This window comes from Rhinolophus sinicus, chromosome 14 (genome assembly GCF_057876585.1).
Source record: "Rhinolophus sinicus isolate RSI-liver-muscle chromosome 14, RSI-T2T, whole genome shotgun sequence".
In the NCBI taxonomy this organism is placed as follows: Eukaryota; Metazoa; Chordata; class Mammalia; order Chiroptera; family Rhinolophidae; genus Rhinolophus; species Rhinolophus sinicus.
Window position 1 is genome coordinate 22623567 of NC_142514.1, and position 19007 is coordinate 22642573.

Below are 19007 nucleotides of genomic sequence, written 5' to 3' on the forward strand. Positions count from 1 at the left end.
ATTGTACTTTGCAGCTTACTAATAAATCATGTAAGATTGGGTTATTATCCCTATTTTCCACGTGGGAAAACTGAGCCCAGAGAGGTTAAGTCATTCTCTAAAGTCATACAGTGATAGAGCCTGGATTCAGCCGTTTGTGGGATTTCAGAGACCAGATTCTTGCCACTGTCTCACAAGATCCCCTCTGCTCCCAAGGCTACCACCACCCCTTCCTCCAGGCAGACTGCCAGTTTTCCTGGCTAGTAGGTATGAGAATGCTGACTTTAGAACTCAGTTCTAATCCAAGATCCATCACTTACCAATGTGAGACATGGGGCTGTAGGCAAGTCATGTGCTCTCTCTGAACCTCATTTTTCCACTTCTGTAAAATGGGCATAATACTATGAGGTAGGACAATTAAGCACGTGAACTCATCCTAGAAAACGTGCTATATACCTTGTTGCTGAATATCACTATGGTCACCTTTAAAGTACTCCCTTGGGAAGCTATGTATGGATGCCAGCACCTACTCCACCCTTCAAAGCAATTTTGGAACTCTGTTTTTGGAATGGCCATCAGAGCTGTCATCATATTACCCTTGATGTCCTGAATGTCATCAAAATGTCTTCTTTCAACATTTCCTTTATCTTTGGGTAAAGAAAGAAGTCACTGGGGGCCAGATCAGGTGAGTAGGGAGGATGTTCCAATACAGTTATTTGTTTACTGGCTAAAAACTCCCTCACAGACAGTGTTGTGTGAGGTGGTGCATTGTCGTGATGCAAGAGCTATGAACTGTTGGCGAAAAGTTCAGGTCGTCTAACTTTTTCATGCAGCCTTCTCAGCACTTCCAAATAGTCAACTTGATTAACTGTTTGTCCAGTTGGTACAAATTCATAATGAATAATCCCTCTGATATATAAAAAAAAGTTAGTAACATTGTTGCAACAAGTTTGCGAACTTAATTATCAGATCTCGTATCTACCCAGTAAGGTGCTTTGTGGATTAGCCATGCTAATGTATGTACCTGGCTGAGACAGAATAGATAGACCTTTTTCTTTGTCAAAGTGAATGGAACTGACCACTGGTATCCTGTAACTTTAATTTAATACAAATTCATCATAACTCACAAAATGGGCAACATTTAAAATAAAAATACTCCTGACGGTGGCCCAGATTCTGGTAGATGAAGGGTGGGGTGAGACGGAGAAGTCCTCCTGCCCAAGTGAGGCCCATGTGGGCAGCAGTTGTGAGGTGGGAGCCCCCCAAGTTCAGCTAGTTCTGGCTCCTTTAGGATGGGTGTGGTCAGAGACTCCAAGTTCAGAATCTAGGCCCCAGGACTAGAAAGGAAAGCCAAGGTTGGAGAGACATTTCAGCTCGGTCCTGCAGGTTTATCCCTTGGGCTCCTGTCCTTGGTCAGGGACAGAGCCACAGAGCAGGACATCTGGAGGCTTTGCTGCTTCAAAGCCAAGGCCTGGAGGTAGACTCCATTGGCAAACACCGTGGATGGGCTTGTTCAACATCCATTCTAACTTCCTTCTGCTGGGCCTCTTTGTATGGTTGAGGCTGGAAAGAAGAAAATGACATTTCCCAGACCCCCTTCCAGCCAAGGTTCTGGATCTGATTTATGTTTTCTCAAATAGAATCCCTCATAGAGATTTGGATTTGGGAACTGAATTGAGCGGGAGAGAGACAGGCCTCAGGTCATCCATTTGCTGGCACAGAGAGCAGCAGTCAGCGGCTTCCTGAAGCAGTGGCTTCCTGCACATGGGAGCAATGTTCCTGGTCAGGAGAGACATGATGAATCTGGCATCTGGGAGCTGTTCCTGGAAATTCAGCAAAAAGTCTGCTCCTCCAGCCCTTCATTTTGCACAGCCATCAGGGACCTGTTCATAAATCCTATCTAATTAAGCTAGCTAAAGCAGCTCTTGTTTTCTACAACAGGATCTTAACGGAGATAGATTTCAAGCTTGATGAGAGGTCCCAGCCAACAGCCCCTCCCAGTACTCAGGTCCTCACTAACACAACTGCTCCCGCAGCCTCCCCACACCCTAGCCTGGTCCAGGAGGCCTGGCTGGACCCTTATCCAAGCTGAAGTATCTCCTTCATCCATTGATGCTTGTCCTACAGCTGCCTTTAGGCTACTGGGCTCTGCATCAGCTTTGGGACGTGCCATCATCCTACCTTTAGACCTATGGGTAGGAAAGTGGTAACCCAGTGACTGCAACATGTAGCCTCAACTACTGGGGTCCTTCCACAGGTCACAGCATCATCTCTACCTGCAGATTTGGGGTGAGGGAGGGAAAGCAGGAACCATTAAGCTCTTGGACCAGAGGTGGAAGGAGAGGGTGTTCTCAGACCACCCTAGGACCAGCTACTGCCTGTGTCCATTGTTGGCTGGGGTCAGGGGTAAAATGGCCCATCGTTAGCTTGGTCAGGGTCAAGTCTTAGGCCTGGGAGCATGAGAGGGTTCCATGTGTCTTTCAGGCTGCCAATTGCTGGTAACAACACTCTGACACAATATGACGTCAGGGCATGCGGGCAGGAGGGAGACAAAGGGAGACAGTCCCCTGCCCCTGGGAGAATGGGGATGAGGGTTGGGCAGGGGCTGCCCTGAGGAGAAGACATGTCACATCCTTGGACCAAAGCTGGATCCCCATCAAGGTCAGAGCTACAGAACATCAATATTGGAAGAGAGTTTAGGAATCATGGAGCACAGCCTCCGTTTTACAGACAAGGAAAGGGAGACTGAAGGTAAACAACTGGCCTGAGAGCTCAGGGTGGCCGAGGGCGTGTCTCCTGGACAGGGCTCTGGCTGGAGGTCAGGGTCCAGGCGCCTGTGGTCTCCCTCCGCCGCATTAGATGCGGACAGTGTTGATCCGTAACGGCTGCACGTTCTTGCCATTGGCGTGGCTCTGCCCGGGGCTGAAGTAGGAGCAGAGCTTGCCCGGAAACTTCTCGCGGAACGTGTAGAGCCACGACATGTCCTCGGCGTTGTAGAAGATGAGCAGGCCTTGGTCGTAGTCTAGGAAGACGCCCACCTTGTCAAGCTTGTCGCGGACGTTGAGCCGCGTCCAGGGCTCGGTGCAGGCGCTGTACTGGTTGCCGTCGTGCATGACGATGCAGTAGAAGCCGCGGCTGGGCTGAATCTGGATACTGCCCTTGCGGCTCGCGGCCTCGTGTGCCAGCCCGATCACCCACTGGGTCTTCTCCGCCACCACCACCTCCCAGTAGTGGACGCCACCACTGAAGGCCTCGGAGCCCAGCACCGATACCTCCACGTCGAAGCGCTTGGGCGAATCCTGCAGCGGCTGTGGGTGCAGGTTGCCATAGGCCACAATGGTGCAGTCATCGGACAGGATCAGGCGCTGGTGGGCGGTGCCCGGGTCCAGGGTCAGGGCGGCTGGCACTGCCGGGGATGAAGGAGGGTGAGAAAGTGAGCGGAGAGAAGGCTGTGGACCCGTTCTGCGGTGCCTGCCTGAGGGCTGGGTTCTGGTTGGTCCCCAGGAGGCTGTGTGGTGCCGAATACAAGCCTGCTCTCTATGGGCCTCAGCCTCCTTTTTGTAAAATGGAAGGGTGATGGCTGAGGTCCTTCCAGATTTAAAGTTGGCTGCAGGGCAGCAGGAGCTATGGCTGCTTGTTCAGTACGGATGTGGTGGGCACTCCCACAAAAGTGTGTTGAACAAACGAGACTGAGGTCCAGAAGTAGGGGATTTCAGAGCTGGGAGGGAGCTTAACGATTATCCAGGGGCTGAATAATCCCCCTCGGGGTGATTTGGAAATTTGTGAGGGTGTTAGATGGGGTCGAGGGATGCTAAATGCCCTGAATGAAATGCACAGGGCAGTCACATGCTCCCCCCCACCCAGTAATTTTCAAAAGTTCCACCAGGTATACATGTGGATGAAAAATCTATTTTATAATGATCTCAAAATACAACTTAACTCCATTTTATGTATAAACACGAAATGCTTTTTGTACAGTTTTAGTATACACTGAGTATTTTGGAATGCAACTGTCATGTAAGCTGAGAGATGACTGAATTTGTTTTGTTTGGAACTTCACGGAGAATTGTTAATGTTTTTGGAAACTACATCTCTAAGAACAATGCCACTGACTGATGACCTACCTATTTTGGGCTGCATTTGAGACAGAATGGGGTTTTACCTGACTACTTCATTACGTTTTCTAGTGTCGGTGTGAGTGAGCAGCCACATTATTTTATTATAAATAATTTCCTTCTGCTTTTCCTTTATATTATATTCAGAGCATATACATAGGTATGTGGATGTATATACTTGAAATTGTGTAAAGGTCATTCTCTCCTTCAGACATTCCAAATTATTTGTTATGAGAAGTAGATGCTGAGTCTGAAAAAGCTGAAAAATCACTAATTCGAGGCCAACTCTCGCATTTGACAGATGGGGAAAACGGAGAGGAGACATGACTAGTCTCAGGTGACCCAGCAAACACTGGCAGAGCTAGGACTAATCAAGGCCAAGTGCATCCGGCCCCGGCTCTCTCTTTCAGCTTACCTCTCACTGGCCACCCCCCACCACTCAGGCCCGAGGCTTTCACTCAGGCTATTCCTCCACCACCCCTTCTCTGCTTGTGTGATCACCCACCACAGGGCTCAATTCCAAGGCTCATCCTCTGGGAAGACCTCCTGGTTGCTCAGCAAGTGTGCTCACTCTTTTCTCTGAGATTCCTTGACTTTGTTTGTGCCCTCTCCCAATATGGGGAACAGTTTTCTATGCCCACATCTTCCCAGGAGGGCAAGGACTGTGTACTATCCAAACAGGCTGTCCCTTGTGTGCCCAGCGCATGAAAAGGCTCACCAAACTAAACTGAGCCAGCTTGTGTTGCTCTCTGGGCAGGCAGTACAGGCTGGGTCACCTGGCTCTGGGCTGGCCACAACTGGCTGGCCACACTGGCTCAGCCGGTCTGGCTCTCCAAGTCTCATGAACCCTTGCTGAGGTCTCTGTTTACTCTTTCCTCCCTGAGGGAGCTGATGCCCAGCCAGAAGAAGGGGGGACCTGGAAGCAGCCTTCCTTAGCCTGGATGACCATTTCCAGGCCAAAGCAAGACAGAGGGTAGGAAAGGTAGGAAGAAGGAATCCTGTCACCAGTTCCTCGGAATGAAGGAAGGACTTTATCCGGCTGTCCGGTGTTTTCCGTATTGGTGGAGCAGGGACGTGGTTACATTTGGCTGGAGCATCACCCCCTACTTCAGTCACCGCTGTTGGCTGTGTACATGCACAGAAATAAAATGCCTCAATGATGGCGACTGTCCCCAACAGGGAGCAACAGCCAGCCCTTGAATTGTGCTTCTGTCCGTACATACATCCACTAACAAAGCTGACTATTGTCATATCAAACTCCTTCCATGAACTGTCAGGAGTAAATTTCGTTTTGCATTTTACACTCTTCTTTCCTGTTCTTAGAACTCAGAGGGCTGCATGGAAACAATTAGCCCTGTGAATAGAGGGGTCAATGGAAACATAATTCTCTATTGGGGGGCGGGGGGACATTGAAGAGGAAGAGCCATGAGAAGGAATCAGAGAATCAAAGTGTTACCATGTCATCTGGTCACAGTACAGCTCCTGCCATGTGTAATGTAGGAATTCCCACAGTGGGGTCAGGATGTGAGAGGTGGAGGGGGGTGTAGGAAGTGTATGTATGTGTGTGTGCGGGGGGGGGGGGAGCTAAGGAGAGAAGAATCTAATCAGACACAGATGGGGCCACTCCTACTGGCCGTGTAATGTGGGTCTAAAGCAGAGGGGCAGAGCAGGCACAGTGCCAAAGTGTGGGCAGCAGTTCTGAGTGCCCACAGGAACCCGGGCCTTATATCTGAGGTGCCCAGGATGATTTGAGGAGACCAGCAACAGGCAGAAATTGTGACTCAGGGCAGAAGAAATGGGGGAGGGAGGGCAGACAGTAGCACACAGGCAGGAGGGCTCAGCCCCAAACTCTTAAGCCTATGTAGGGCAACATGGGCCACTTCCAGGGCCACTGACGAGTGGGGAGGGTGCTCTGGGAGGCAGCCAGGTGGGCTCTCAGTGGTTCTGAGATTGGGCCGACAGAGGTGAGCCTACAGGAAGCAGGAAATCCTGCACTGAGTGCCAGGTTCTGGGCAGAGAAGTCCAGGGGACTGGGTGAGGGCAGGACCTGCCACTCAGTAGGTGGGCCTAGGGCAGTGAAGATGGGGCTGAGGGGTGGGCCTGGCGCTCTTCTTAGGCAGAAGGCATGGCCCAACTCTTACGAGGTTTTCACACCCCAAAGAGTGGACTGAGGGCCACCTCCAGCGCCTCCCACTTTACCTTAAACAGAGGGTCCTGTCTTCTGGGCCTTCCTGCAGCCCTCCCTGAGACAAGGCCTGGCAGGAATAACAGCCTTGAGGTCAGAGAGAGACCCAGAAGAGGACATGGCAACACCTTTTCCCCCTCTGGGAAGTCAGGTAATACCTCCACCCATCCTTTATCCTCAGGAGAGGTGACATACTCAGGAAAACAAATCTAGTCTCCTGGGGTTCACTATTTTACAGGTCAGAGCTCTTTTCTAGGTCCCAAGACACTCTTTTGTAAAAACAAAAAGCAGGCAGCCCATCTGGTCTCCAGGTGGGTTCTCCGTCCATTTAAGCCTCTCTGAGACCTTGAGGTCAGAAGGCATTTGAGAAGGAGCATGGACCGCTGAGGCCCCAGGAAATGTCTCCAGACCATCATTAACCACACTCTACAGTGGTCCAAGCAGCAGAGAATCCCCACAGCCCAGTACCATCCCTTGGCAGCAAGTGGAGTGTTCATCTTTGTTCTCAAGGACAGTGGCTTTGAGCCTGCAGAGGCCGGACAGGAGATACCATCAGCTCTTTCCTCTGGCCAGCCCTTAAAAAAATCTGGTCCCTCAGGCCTCCCTCCTCCTCAGGCCATCAGCTGCACAGTGCTGGCCGTCAAGAAACATTTTCCACCCACTAGCTGATGGGAATCCCACAATAGCCTCAGGAGCACAAATTACTGTACCCATTTTTCAGAAGAGGAAACTGAGGCCCCAAGGAAACTTCTCTGAGTTAAGTGACTTGCTCAGGTTGCCACTTGGGGTGGAAGTAGAGTTGTTACTCGAGCTAAGGTCTTTTCACTCATGTTCTTTCCTTTGTGTGATCCCAGAGAGCCTGCTCAGCAAGACTAAGGAACCATCTGATATTCATAATAATAATAAACAGGTATCAAGTACTTACTAAGTTTCATGATTATTATCACAAATAAATGATTTTATTTAAGTCTCACACCTATCCTGGGAGATAAATCACACCTTCCCAATGTCTGTTTTACAGATGAAGAAACAGGCTCAGAGAGGGTAGCAATTTGACCTGGTCACACAGCTAGGTAAGCAGTGAACATGCTGGAATCCAAAATGATTGGATTCAGATAAGCAGGGGGAGGAGAGAGCAGCCCAGGAGAGGGAGGTGGTACGAGCAAATGGAGCAGAGTCTTGTGTCTTTGGGACAATGGCCATCTGGCCTGGCTGGGGAGAAATTTTGTGCCTGGGAGCTGGGGCAATCAGGCTAGGCAGCTGGAGGAGGGTTTCCAATGTCAGCTGAAGAGTGGGACGGAGGGTGGGGTTGAGGGGGTGGGGGTGGGGGAGTGGTAGTGGAGAGTGAAGGTTCCAGAGCAGAGGAGTGACAGGTGCTAGGTGGAGTTCTCAGGTGACCCAACAGGAAGCCTGAGCTGGAAGAGGGGGCAGGCCGGAAACTGCTAGAATCCATGGGCTATATCCCTGGGGGTTCCTGCCCCTCCCATCTGGGCATAAAAGGCCTTAGTGCTGGCAAAGGAACCAGAGTGACTTCACAGGCCCTACAGACAAAAGAAGGGTCCTGCTTAAGCAGGTCACTGTTCTCTGCACTCCTCAGGGGCCTCTGTCCTTGGCAGGATGTGCAGGCCACACACTACTGCTCCCTCAGCTCCCCTCCCACTGGCAGCTTTCTCTGGGGCGGTGGTTCTCAACCGGGGTGATTTGCCTCACAGGGGACATTGGGCAATGTCTGGAGACGTTTCTGGTTGTCACTGAGTGGGAGGGATGGTATGTCATGTAGCTGTGTAGCGATCAGGGATGCGGCTAAACATCCTACCACACAGGACAGCCCCCTCCAACAAGGAATTAGCCAGCCCCAAATGCCAACAGTGCAGAGCTTGAGAAACTCTTCTGGGTCAAGCAGCAAGTTCCCATATCCATGTGCTCACTTGTAAGGGAGTTGAAAAGGGAACACTAGCAACCCTATTTTACCGAGGAGGAAACTGAGGCTCAAAGGAAGAAGTAGCTTGTCCAAGGATGTGTGGCAAGTTTCTTCAACCAATATTTATTGAGCACCGACTTTCTGCCAGGCACTATTCTAATAGCAGAAATGAGACTAGGACTTATTTGTTTCTTTCTTCATTCATCAACAGACATTTACTGTACTGGCTGCTGGCGATATATAGTAACGAATCAGATCCCAGGATGTTCTGACTGAAACCCCCTCAAAGCTCATCGTCTAGTGACAGAGGCAGCCACATAGAAACGGACAAAACAGTGAGACCAGGAAAGCCCAGGGCTACCTGGAGAAATCCAGGAAGGCTTCCCAGAGGAGGTATTTATAAACAAAGACACGAAGGAGAGTAGGAGTTAGTCATCAAAGATTGAGGTTTGTGTAGAGGGTTCCAGGCAGAGGGAACAGCATGTGCAGAAGTGTGGAGGTGGGAGGATATGGCTCATTTAAGACCTGAAGATGGTTCAGTTGTGGCTGAGTGTGATATGAAGGGGAAAATGAGAGAATGGCAGGGCCCAGATCTCATAGGGCCTTGATTGTCAGGCTGAGGTGCCTTGCTTGCCTTTCTGAGTTGTCACAGGGATGCAGTAGGTGGCAGCTGAGACAAAGAGAGCTCTGAGACAGTGTGCTTGAGGAGCTTCCCTGGGTCAGTGGCTGGGGAGGGGCAGGGCCCTTGGACGTGCTGCTTGTCTCCTTGAGTTATGCTGCTTCACCCATGCGTGGTCCTCACCCACCTGGGTCCCCATGTGGAGGTCTCTCCAAGGCTGGGAGCACACAGACCCCCATCCCAGGAGGATAGCCTGGAGCCCCACCTCGTCTGCTGGAAAATGGGCCCTCCCCCCAACTACTGACCTCTTTGTCAACAAGGGCACAGATCCAGATTTAAGAGTACTAGGAGGTGTGTCTTCACTTCTGTCAAATGGGTAATGAGGCCTTCAGTCACCTCTGTCCAGCATTCACACCCTCAGTGATTGGCCTCAGCCCCTCTCCATCCCTCCTGGGAACGCCCAATCCTGAACATCTTGGGATCACTCATGACCCTGCCCTCCCCCCTGCCTTTGCCTGTGCAGTTCCCAACACCAGGGGCTGCCTGCACCTCCAGGCTCCACTCTTCCCTGAGTGGCAAAGCTCTCAGCTTTCAGCACCCAGTTCAAACATCATCTGTCCAGCGATGTTCACCACCCCCTGGTTCCTCCTCTGCCCCATCCAGAGCCTCTTGTTGCTCTCTCTGGGCACTGTGGAAGTTGCTTGTCATAGCCCTTGTCCCACTGGACTGTCAGGATCTATTTGTCCATCTGTCGCCTCGGAACCCTGAAAGTGCCTCAAGGAACTTTCAATGTTTGTACATCGAAAGAATGAATCCAGACAGGTGGAAAGAGCTCTGACTGCTGTGTGACCCAGTGAGCCTCTCTGAGCCTCAGTCTCTCCAGCAGCCTTCCAGGGTTGGTATGAGGCCAGAGAATGGCTGGTTAGTTTAGGGGGTAAGGACACAGGCTCAGGGATCTGACAGATCTGGGTTTAAATCCTGGCTGTAGGTTGTGACCATGGACAAGTCCCTAACAGCTCTTTGCCTCAGTTTCCTCACCTGAAAAAATGAGGATAATAGTGCCTGTCTCCTAGGGAATATTCCCTTCTATATCCTTGTCTTGCCTCTAAAGGACATCATGCCTGACTCAGGAACGCATAGGTTCCATGTTGCCAATAGGCTGGAATCCGAGGCCCTGTGGGTTGTGTGATTTCAGGAAGGCATTGATTTCCTAGTTCCAGGATCTACTAACTCTACTAGAAACCTGTTCAGACCTTCCCCTCTCTCAGCAAGCATCCCATTACCTCCTCTCACCCATCCTCATCTCTGCGGATGAGCTTGCTTCCTACCTCACTGGGAAAGGTGAACCATCAGCAGAGAATTCCCACGAGCCCCCCGCCCACTGCCCCTCTGCTCAGTGCCCATTATTCTACCTTCTCTGAGCTCCCAGCAGAGGCAGCAGCAGATCCCGCTCCTTGGCTCTTACTCCAGCAACTCTCTCTCCTAGACCCTCAATTCGGCCTTCTCTTGGGCATTTCCCATCACTCTTCACGCCACAAATATGCTGTTAATTTCTTGTCTTCACAAACAGCCACTGCCACATTCTCTCTCCTTCCTTACAACTCCTTGAATGTATTGTCTCCACGTGCTGTCTCCACTTCCTCTCCTCTCATTCTCCCTTGGATGCTTCCACTGGGCTTGCCCCTATTGCTCCACGGAAACAATGCTTGTCAGCGTCACCAAAGACGTCTTCTCCATGTCGCTAGCCCTGGAGAACAGTCGGTTCTGGGTTCTGCCACACTTGACGTAGCAGCCTTTGCCACCACTAGCCACTCTCTCCTCCTGGAACCACTTCCTCCGTTTGGCCTCCAGGACATCCCAGGTTTCCCTTCCACTTCTCTGGCTGCTCCTTCTCAGTCTCCTTGGCTGAGTCCCCTCCTGTCCCTGACTTCTAGGAGTACCCCAAGGCTCCACATGTTAGAGTGGCCCTCCGTCTCTTCCACCTCCCTCACTTCCGAGGTGACCTCATTCAGGCTCACTCAGTACTGTGCGTGTGCTGCTGACACCAGCCCTGACCTTTCTCCTGTGCTGCAGACTTGTCAGCCTTCTCCACATCAGCACTGGGACGTCTACTGGCTTCGCGAACCTCACATGCTCACAGCTCCTTCCTTCCAGTTACCTCGCCGCCATCGCTGTAGGCTTCCTTGCCTTCTTTCTCTCACACCTGAGATCCAACCTATTAGCAAATCCTATCGGCTCTCCCTTCAAAATACATCCGACAACCGATCACTCCTCACCACCTCCACTGCCACCACCCTGCTCCAAGCGGCCATCATCTCTCACCTGCATTACCGTAGGAGTCTCCTAACCCAGCCTCCACCCTTTACCCTCTTCAGTCTTTTCTCAACCCAGCAGCCAGAGGCATCCTTTAAAAACTTAAGCCAGCTCATGTCACGTCATCACCCCAAACCTTCCAATGGCTCCCATCTCACTCAGCATAAAACTTAAAGTTCTCACGCTGGCCTATAGGCCCTCATGGTCTGGCCACTGCTACCTCCCTGACCTCCTCACCTGAACCCCTCCCCTCACTCACTCCATTCCAGCCACATTAGTCCCCTTACTGTTCCTTGAACATGCCAGGCTTGTTCCTCCTCAGGGCCTTTGCACTTGCTATTCCTACCGCCAGGAACACTCTTCCCTGGGTGCCTACATGGCTCGCTCTCCTTCCTTCAGGTCTTTTCTCCCATGCCTCCTTCTCAGTGAGGTCTTCTAACTGGGTACCCTACCTAAGATCTCTATCCTACCTCGGCATCCCCGAGACCCCTTCCTCATCCTTTATAATTATCTAATAAACTATGTATTTTCCTTATTTACTTTTGTTTCCTTTCTCTCTTACACCCTAGGATGTAAGACCCACGAGGGCAGGGATTTGTGCCTGTTTTGGTCACTGCTATATCTCTAGCACCTAGAATAGTGCCTGGTGGGAGGTAGGTGCTTTACATATACCGTACTTACAGAATGAACAAGTGAACGTCCCAGGGCCTCAGTCTCTTCATCTAGAGAATGGGATTACTAATAACCTACATCCTGGATTCCTGGAGCTGAGCGATTGTTCAGGTGCCCAGCACAGGCCCTGGAATGACAGGAAGTGTTCAGCAAGGCACTCTTCTCAGCCCTCTGCCCTGCCCCCACGCTGTAGAAAGGGGCGTGGGTTGGGATTTGCCCCATGTAGCTTCAGCCCACGATAATCCTTGCCTTTTGGTGAGTGGCACGCAGGGCCTTACCTGGGTGGATGTCCTGGAACAGGGACTTCCAGATGGTGTACTGCAGGGGGCCTGTGTACTTGGAGGTTGGGAAGTCTTCGTATGTCAGATTGGTCTCATGGATTTTCCCTTTGAGCCTGGAAGGAGAGCGGGAGAGCAGGTTGCATTGGGGGCTGGATTCCTGTCCCAATGCTGGGGCCTGACAGCCACCTTCAGGGCAGCTGACATAGGACAAGTCATGCATGTGAAGTCTGCCAGCCTCAGATTCAAGTGCCTGATTGTACCACTTCCTACCTCGCTAGCTATTAGCCTCAGTTTCTTCCTCTTTAAAATAGGTGCTATCATGGCACCTGCCTTGTAGGTTGTGAGGATTACATGGCAGAACATACATAGAACGCTTAGCACAGTGTTTGCCTCAAGGTCAACACCAAATACATGATGTTAGCTATCAGTATTGATCATCAACAAACCAATAATTAAGTGTTATTATTATTAAACGTGCTATGGGACCCGAGAGACCTGAACCCTGGCTCCCCACATACTAGATGGCCAATTGATCTAGCTTCTCTGTGCCTCAGTTTCTACATGTGTGAAATGGGGATGATGGTGGAAACTACCTTCAAGGGGTCTCGTAGGGTTATAATAGTATAAATGTTATTATTTATTATACATAATATCCATGTTATTATAAACAATATATAAATTTATAATATAATATACATAATATAATATAACACAAGTAATATACTGTATATGTATATATTAAGACATATAGCTTTAGTCCGGGCTCTGGAACACAGCAGATGTCCTATATGTTTGATGAAGATGTGAATGAATGAATTCTCTGCTAACCACCCCGTCTGCCTCCATTCCCAGCGCTCTGCATGGGCTGGGGTAGGGGTACACACCTGGGGAAGGCCCCCAACAGGCGGGCACTTACCGCTCGGACAGCGAGGCCACCCCGGCCAGGAAGGTGTGCCGGTCAGTTTCAGCCAGCCGCTCCTGCAGGATCTGGGCCCCTTCCTGCACCTTACGCAGCTGCTGGCTGTAGCGCTGGACTTTCTGCTCGATGTCAGTCAGTGTGCGTGCTGTGTCTGCCTCCAGTTCCTCCAGCATGGCCTTCTGCCGCTCACGCAGCAGCCGGTGCAGCCGCTCGAAGGCCTCGCCAATGGTGGTCCGCAGGCTTTTGGTGGAAGACTGTGGGGACAGTCATCAGGGGTTATGTCAGGGAGAGCAGACAGGGTGATCCCTGGGTGAGAGGAGGAAACCGAGAGCCTTGGCATGTAGAGAGGAAAGGGAGGGAAGGGGCATGCTTGGTTGGGGGAATGGCACATGCAAAAGCATGGTGGTATGAAAGGACTGGCATGAGATTGCAAATGATTCTATGTGCCCCATTAGGAAACAGTGAGATGGTCTGGGTGAGACAATGAGGCTTGAACTAGAGGATCAGCAAAGGGACACGACTTGAAAGACATTTAGGGTATCAGACACCTTTGGCCCTGGTGACTGGCTGGCTGGCTACAGGCAAGAAAGGTGAGGACGCCCAGATTTCTGACTTGGGGGTCAGAGGGGTGGGAAGCTGGAGAATGGGGTGGGAAAGAAACTGGGAGGATGAGAGGGGGGCAGGGAGATGTTGAGTTCAATCTGGGACACAGTGAAGTCTTTACTTTTAAAAAATCATTCATGGGCTCAAGCAAAGATGACAGATATCAGAGAGCGTTATAAACTGCAATGTGCTGGGCAAACCTTGGTGCCCACTTGCCCTATCCCGCTACCCCTGAGACCCTCTGGCCAAGGGACAAGAGCTGGAGGTTAAGACCATTATCAAATGAGGCAAACATGGATGTTCATGGTTCTCTTGGTCCCCACGGGTATGGCAGGCCCAGGAGGGAGTTGAGTGGTTAAGGACATGGGCTATGGTACCCAACGGCCTAGGTAAGGATCCTAGCTTTGGGTCTTAGCTGTGACAGCCTTAATTGCCTAATATCTGTGAATCTTAGTTTTCTTATGTGAGAAAAGGGGGACACAACTACATTGCAGGGTTATGGTGAAGATCAAATGAGGGAATGTTCACAAAATGCATGGCATTGTTTGAGGTGCAGAGAAAGAGCCTGGTTATTAAAAGGATATCAGTTCTAACCGGCATGTTCTAGAAGTCTTAATTGAGAGATGGCTTCTGAACTATGGCCTGAAGGATGAGCAGGATCTCAACTGGGGGTGAGGGGGATAGGAAGAGGGAACAGCACGAGTCAGGACGGCACCGGGCACAGAAGTGCGGCCAGGCTGCAGCAGCGTGTAGGGCCTGCCTCTGCACTTTTACTTTGTGGGCTTCTGGCTGGGAGTTCACAGAGTCAGGGACCCTGCTGTGCGTAGTGCCCAGGGCTCCGTGGGAGGCTCAACAAAGGCTCAATTAGGGCCAGCTCCCGCCCTGTCTTGGCTGCCTGCCTGCAGGAAGAACTGCTGGCAGTGGGCCAGCCTCCCTGCGCATGCCCACCCAGAGCGCCAGGCAGACAAAGGGGTGGAGGAGAGGCTGGGGACGAGCAGCCAGGCTGCCTGTGGCCTCCCTGAGCTCCTCATTCAGGGAAGGCTGAGGCTTCTGCAGTGGCAGGTCGCACATGAGGAAGGTGGGGCCAGCCCTCCCTGCATCATCTGCCACTTCCCTCCAAAGGCCCCCAGATCCCATGGTCACACTTCAGGTCCCTCCTCAACCACGCTGCAGCAGTGTTTGGCCCACTGGCCACCATCTACTAATCGAAAGTTCTGGTTTGCTTCCCACCTCTGTGGCTGCTCCCTCTATGCCACCATGTCCCTCAGGGCTTGTCCGGGCCAGCGCCTCTCATTCTCCTCCTACGTGCCCTCCCTCATTTTTACTCCTGCTGCTTTGAGGATGGCTCCCAAGTCCTTATTGATGACCTTGCATTTCTCCTGAGCACCACGTTCATCTTTCCACCTGCCTCCTCCAAACATATCCCTGGGATCCCACAGGCCCTCCAATTCTCTTGGTCCATAAGCCAACTCTGTCTTGGCTACGAAATCATCACCAGAGTAATCCTGCTGATGAACAAACTGGTGACAGCTGATCTGACATTTAGGAACCTTTCTGATGACTAGTAAAATGCTAAATTCCTTAGCCTGGCATTCGACGTCCTAAATTGATCCCAGCTTACCTCTCTGGCGCCATTCTATTGTAATCCCACCTGCCTAGAATAGACAGACACCTTGCCCCCGAACAAATCACTTATTCAACTGGCAAGTTCCTACTCACCCTGCAAGACCCAGATCAAAAGCCAGCTCCACTGTGACATCTTGTCTAACTTTTTCAGCAGTTAAATAGGTAAATATTCCCAGAGCATTTGTAAATACTTCTTAATCCACTGTCCCACATTTTATATGGCTCCCCAGCTAGTGGATCAACCTCTCCTGGGTGGGAGTGATGTCTTCCTCAGCCCTGCTCCACCTGCCCCCATTGCCCATCCCACCGCCTGGCACAAGGCTGGCAGTCAAGACCTGCCTGAGAGGTGAAGGAGGGAAGGGTCTTGCCCAAGATTGCTCTGCAAAGGTGGGTGCTGACTCCATCTCCTTTCTAGGGTGGGAGCCCAGGGTCTCCAGGACAAGAGACGATGGGTAGAGGCAGGAAGAGGGAAGCTCAGAAGCAGAACATCAGAGTGACAGCCACCCAGGAGACCCAAGCATGTTTCCTGACCTACCTGGTCTGCTGGCCACAAACCCAGAGATCTTGCTGAGGAGATCCCAGCATGAGGCTGGAATATGCACCAGGCTCTGACAGAATTGGACAGGAAGCTCCAATTGGCCACTTACTAGCTCTGGGGCCTCAGGGCAATTCTTCAGTCTCTGTGCCTCAGTCTCCTTGCTGATAAAATAGAGATAACAGTTCCTACCTACCTCATAATGTTTAGTTTTGTTTTGTTCACCTACTCATGTGTTCTATAACTATTTACTCTGTGGGAGGCATTGTGCTAGGTTCTGGGAGTCTTGCTGTCATGGAGGCGACATTCTGTGATGATCAGAGAGACAGTGAATGGGAAACACAATTTCTAGCAGAGAAATGTTTAGCTCAACTGGTGTGTCCCAGTTACTCTAGCTCTTCCTAGGGCAGAGCCACCCCTGCCTCACCCCCAATCCCTTTGGTGCCGTAGCTGGGAAAGCAGCCCCCACCCCAGCCTACCACATCCCTGGGAACACACGGGGGCTTGGAGAAGCTGGGGCCATTTCAGAAAAAACAACCTGCCAAGAATGCATCACTCAGTCAGGCCCGACCAAGGAAAACATTGGGCTCAGGGAGGGAGATCAGACAGGCCCTCAGGCTGGGCCATTGGAGGGGCAGGCGCCGCAGGAAAGCGGAGTCAGGCACCAGGTGAAATATGACCTCCAAAGCATCCATAGGCATTTCTTGTATAAACACCCCAGTCCAGACAGGAAGCAGGGCTGGGGGAACTGCAGGGGAAGGTGGCCCCACAGGACCCCCCAGAGGTAGACAGATGGACAGGAAAGCAGGGGAGGAAGAGGTCAGCGGAGAAAAACAATGGGGAGGGGTGGAGAAAAGAAGAGAAAGCTGGGGAGAAAAAACAGACCATAATATTCCCCTCTCACCCAGATAGAGGCTTCCAGTTGCTTCTCTTTACCTGAGAGGGGTAGAATCACCAGGCAGATGGGGAAACTGAGGCTGTGAGAAGCAAATAGACCAGAGTCCTGTGACTGCTTCTCATCTGTTGCCCGTGGAGGGTCCTGCTCAGAGGCCCTCGGGAATGTTCTCTGAAGAAATGTTTGTCATGACCTCCCTGAGACCCCACAGCGGGTTGGTGGCCAAGCTAGGGCACAGATCTGGATTTCCAGTGGGCTCTCCGGGCCCCTGGATGACCTCTGGAGGCCCAGAGCATTCCTAAGGCTCTGCTCCAGCTGCTGCTGGCAGCGTCCCTGCATGGAGAGGAGCCAGACTTAAATCACCCAAGAGCTTAGCAGCCGGGTCTGGGTCCCCAGTTCTTGGTCCCAGAAAGACAGGGCAGAAAACAAAGCGACCCTTGCCCAGTTAGTGAGCTATCTGTGTGGGGAACTTAGAGGGAGCTCCTTAGAAATGTGCTAGAATCCAGAACAGATAGGAACATTGGGGCCCCCAAAAAGTATGCACTTTACTCAAAGTCATACCGTGAGTTACTGGCTGGATCAGAACCCATGGCCTTCCTCTCATGTCAAGAAAGAAGGCGTTTCTTTTTAAACCATTGTAGCCAGAAACTGCAGGGCTCGGCCTATTTTTCAGTCCATATTCTAAGACCTGAGTTTAAAAGGGGAGGTAATATCAGGATTGGGCCACAAATCATCAGGAGATCTTCAAGGGAACATGCTCAGCGTTGGCTCCTTGGGGAATGGGCGTATTTAATAACGAGAGAGGAAAAAAGACCCCTGCAGGAGCAGGAAAGGAGAAAGGGCTCCACTTTTAACCTAGGCAACAGGCCAAAACCCTTGACCTCAGTCACCTGGAGTGGGTCCCGCCCCATTCACCTTTGCTGATGCCCCAGCTTTGGCTCCCCCCCCAAAGGCTCCTCCCCTCTCATGTGAAGTTTGGCCCCTCGAAGCCCCGCCTCCACAGCAAACCCGAGTCCCCGCCCCTCGCCTTCCCCGCTGGCCCCGCCCAGAGAAGCCCCCACCCCGACCCAGCCGGTTCCACTCGGGTGCCCAGGCCAGGTTCACCTTGGTCTCCGCCAGCTGTCGCTTGAGCAGCTGCAGCGCCTCCGTGTGCTCCCGCTCGCTGTCCTGAAGGGCCTGAAGCTGCTCCTTCAGCTCCCTCTGGAACAACACAAGGCCGAGATGGAGGCGCGGGCCAGACCAGGTATTCCGTGGTGATGCAGAGCCCAGGCTGGACCGCTGCGAGCGCTGGGAGTTATCCCGGCCTTGTCTTCCCTTCTTCCAGTACCCTCCTCCCAACACAGTTCGACAACCACCGAGTCCTGTAGACTCTGTTCCTAAGAACTTCCAGAGTCTGTTCCCATCTTTCCACCTTTCATCTGGAATTTTGCAACAGCCTCCTCTTTGGCAGCCTAGGAGCTTCTGGTCTCCTGGTCTCCAATCAACCTCCACATACATTCTGTCCCACCCTAATCTGGTGGCTGGCGGTGGCCGGCGCTCTTTGCTTAGAATCCTCTGAGGAGAACCAAGACTGTACCACTGTCATCGCTAAGATTAACTGACAACATTCTCTTAGTGCTTCCAGTGGGCTGGACACTGTTCTCAGCCCTTTGCTTGTATTGGGTCATTGAATCCTCTCAATAACACTGAGGTGGGCACTACTATTAGCCCCAGTTTCCAATGGAGAAGCGTACAGAGAGGACAAGAGACTGGCCCCAAAGCATACAGCTAAGCATGTAAGCATAAAGCCAGAGATGTAACTCAGGCAGTCTGGTTCTGGAGATCCCTGCTGACATGTTTGCAGCACTGATGACACCCATGATAAACAAGAACAGAAACCCACAATGGGACATATCAAAATGTTAAATAAGGGTAGGATCAGTATTATTGCTTTTCCCTTTGCCTCACGTTCCAATATGGCTCAGCACAGCACTGCTAGTGATCTTGTCTTTATTTAAAAATTAAACATTTTGTTCATCATAGGTGGGATGTTTTTGCATCAATTTTGATTTTTTTAAAGATTGCGTTAAATATTGTTCATCTTGATGACTGAGTTTTGGGGCACCTGCTTCAATCTTGTGCCTGAAGCAAGTGCCTCACTCCTTATTCCCTGGTCCCACCTCTCTCTCCACCATCCTTCCCCGCTCACTCCCATCCGGCCAAAGTGACCTTTTTCCTGTTCTTCCATCATTCTGCGCTTGTTTCAACCTTACAACTTTGCACTTGCTGCTTCCTCCACTCTCCACTCTGGTGAACTCCACTCTCAGATTCTCTCCTTTGTGCTTCCTTTGCATCATTGATGTAG

At 51.4% G+C, this 19007-nt stretch overlaps 1 protein-coding gene across 3 annotated transcripts in view; it reads right to left on the reverse strand.

The window, feature by feature from the left end:
• Positions 1 to 1066: 1066 nt before the first annotated feature.
• Positions 1067 to 19007, reverse strand: part of TRIM62 (tripartite motif containing 62) — a 30925-nt gene continuing 12984 nt past the window's right edge. For 2 of the 3 annotated variants that reach the window (XM_088790986.1, XM_088790987.1), the window contains exons 3-6: positions 17768 to 17863; positions 13002 to 13258; positions 12083 to 12198; positions 1067 to 3385 (exon numbers count right to left, since the gene is read on the reverse strand). In XM_088790986.1, coding sequence (XP_088647112.1) covers positions 2835 to 3385; positions 12083 to 12198; positions 13002 to 13258; positions 17768 to 17863 — 1020 coding nt within the window. In that variant the 3' untranslated portion in view covers positions 1067 to 2834. The remainder of the gene's footprint in view (positions 3386 to 12082; positions 12199 to 13001; positions 13259 to 17767; positions 17864 to 19007) is intronic. The other variant, XM_088790988.1, reaches the window with a different exon arrangement.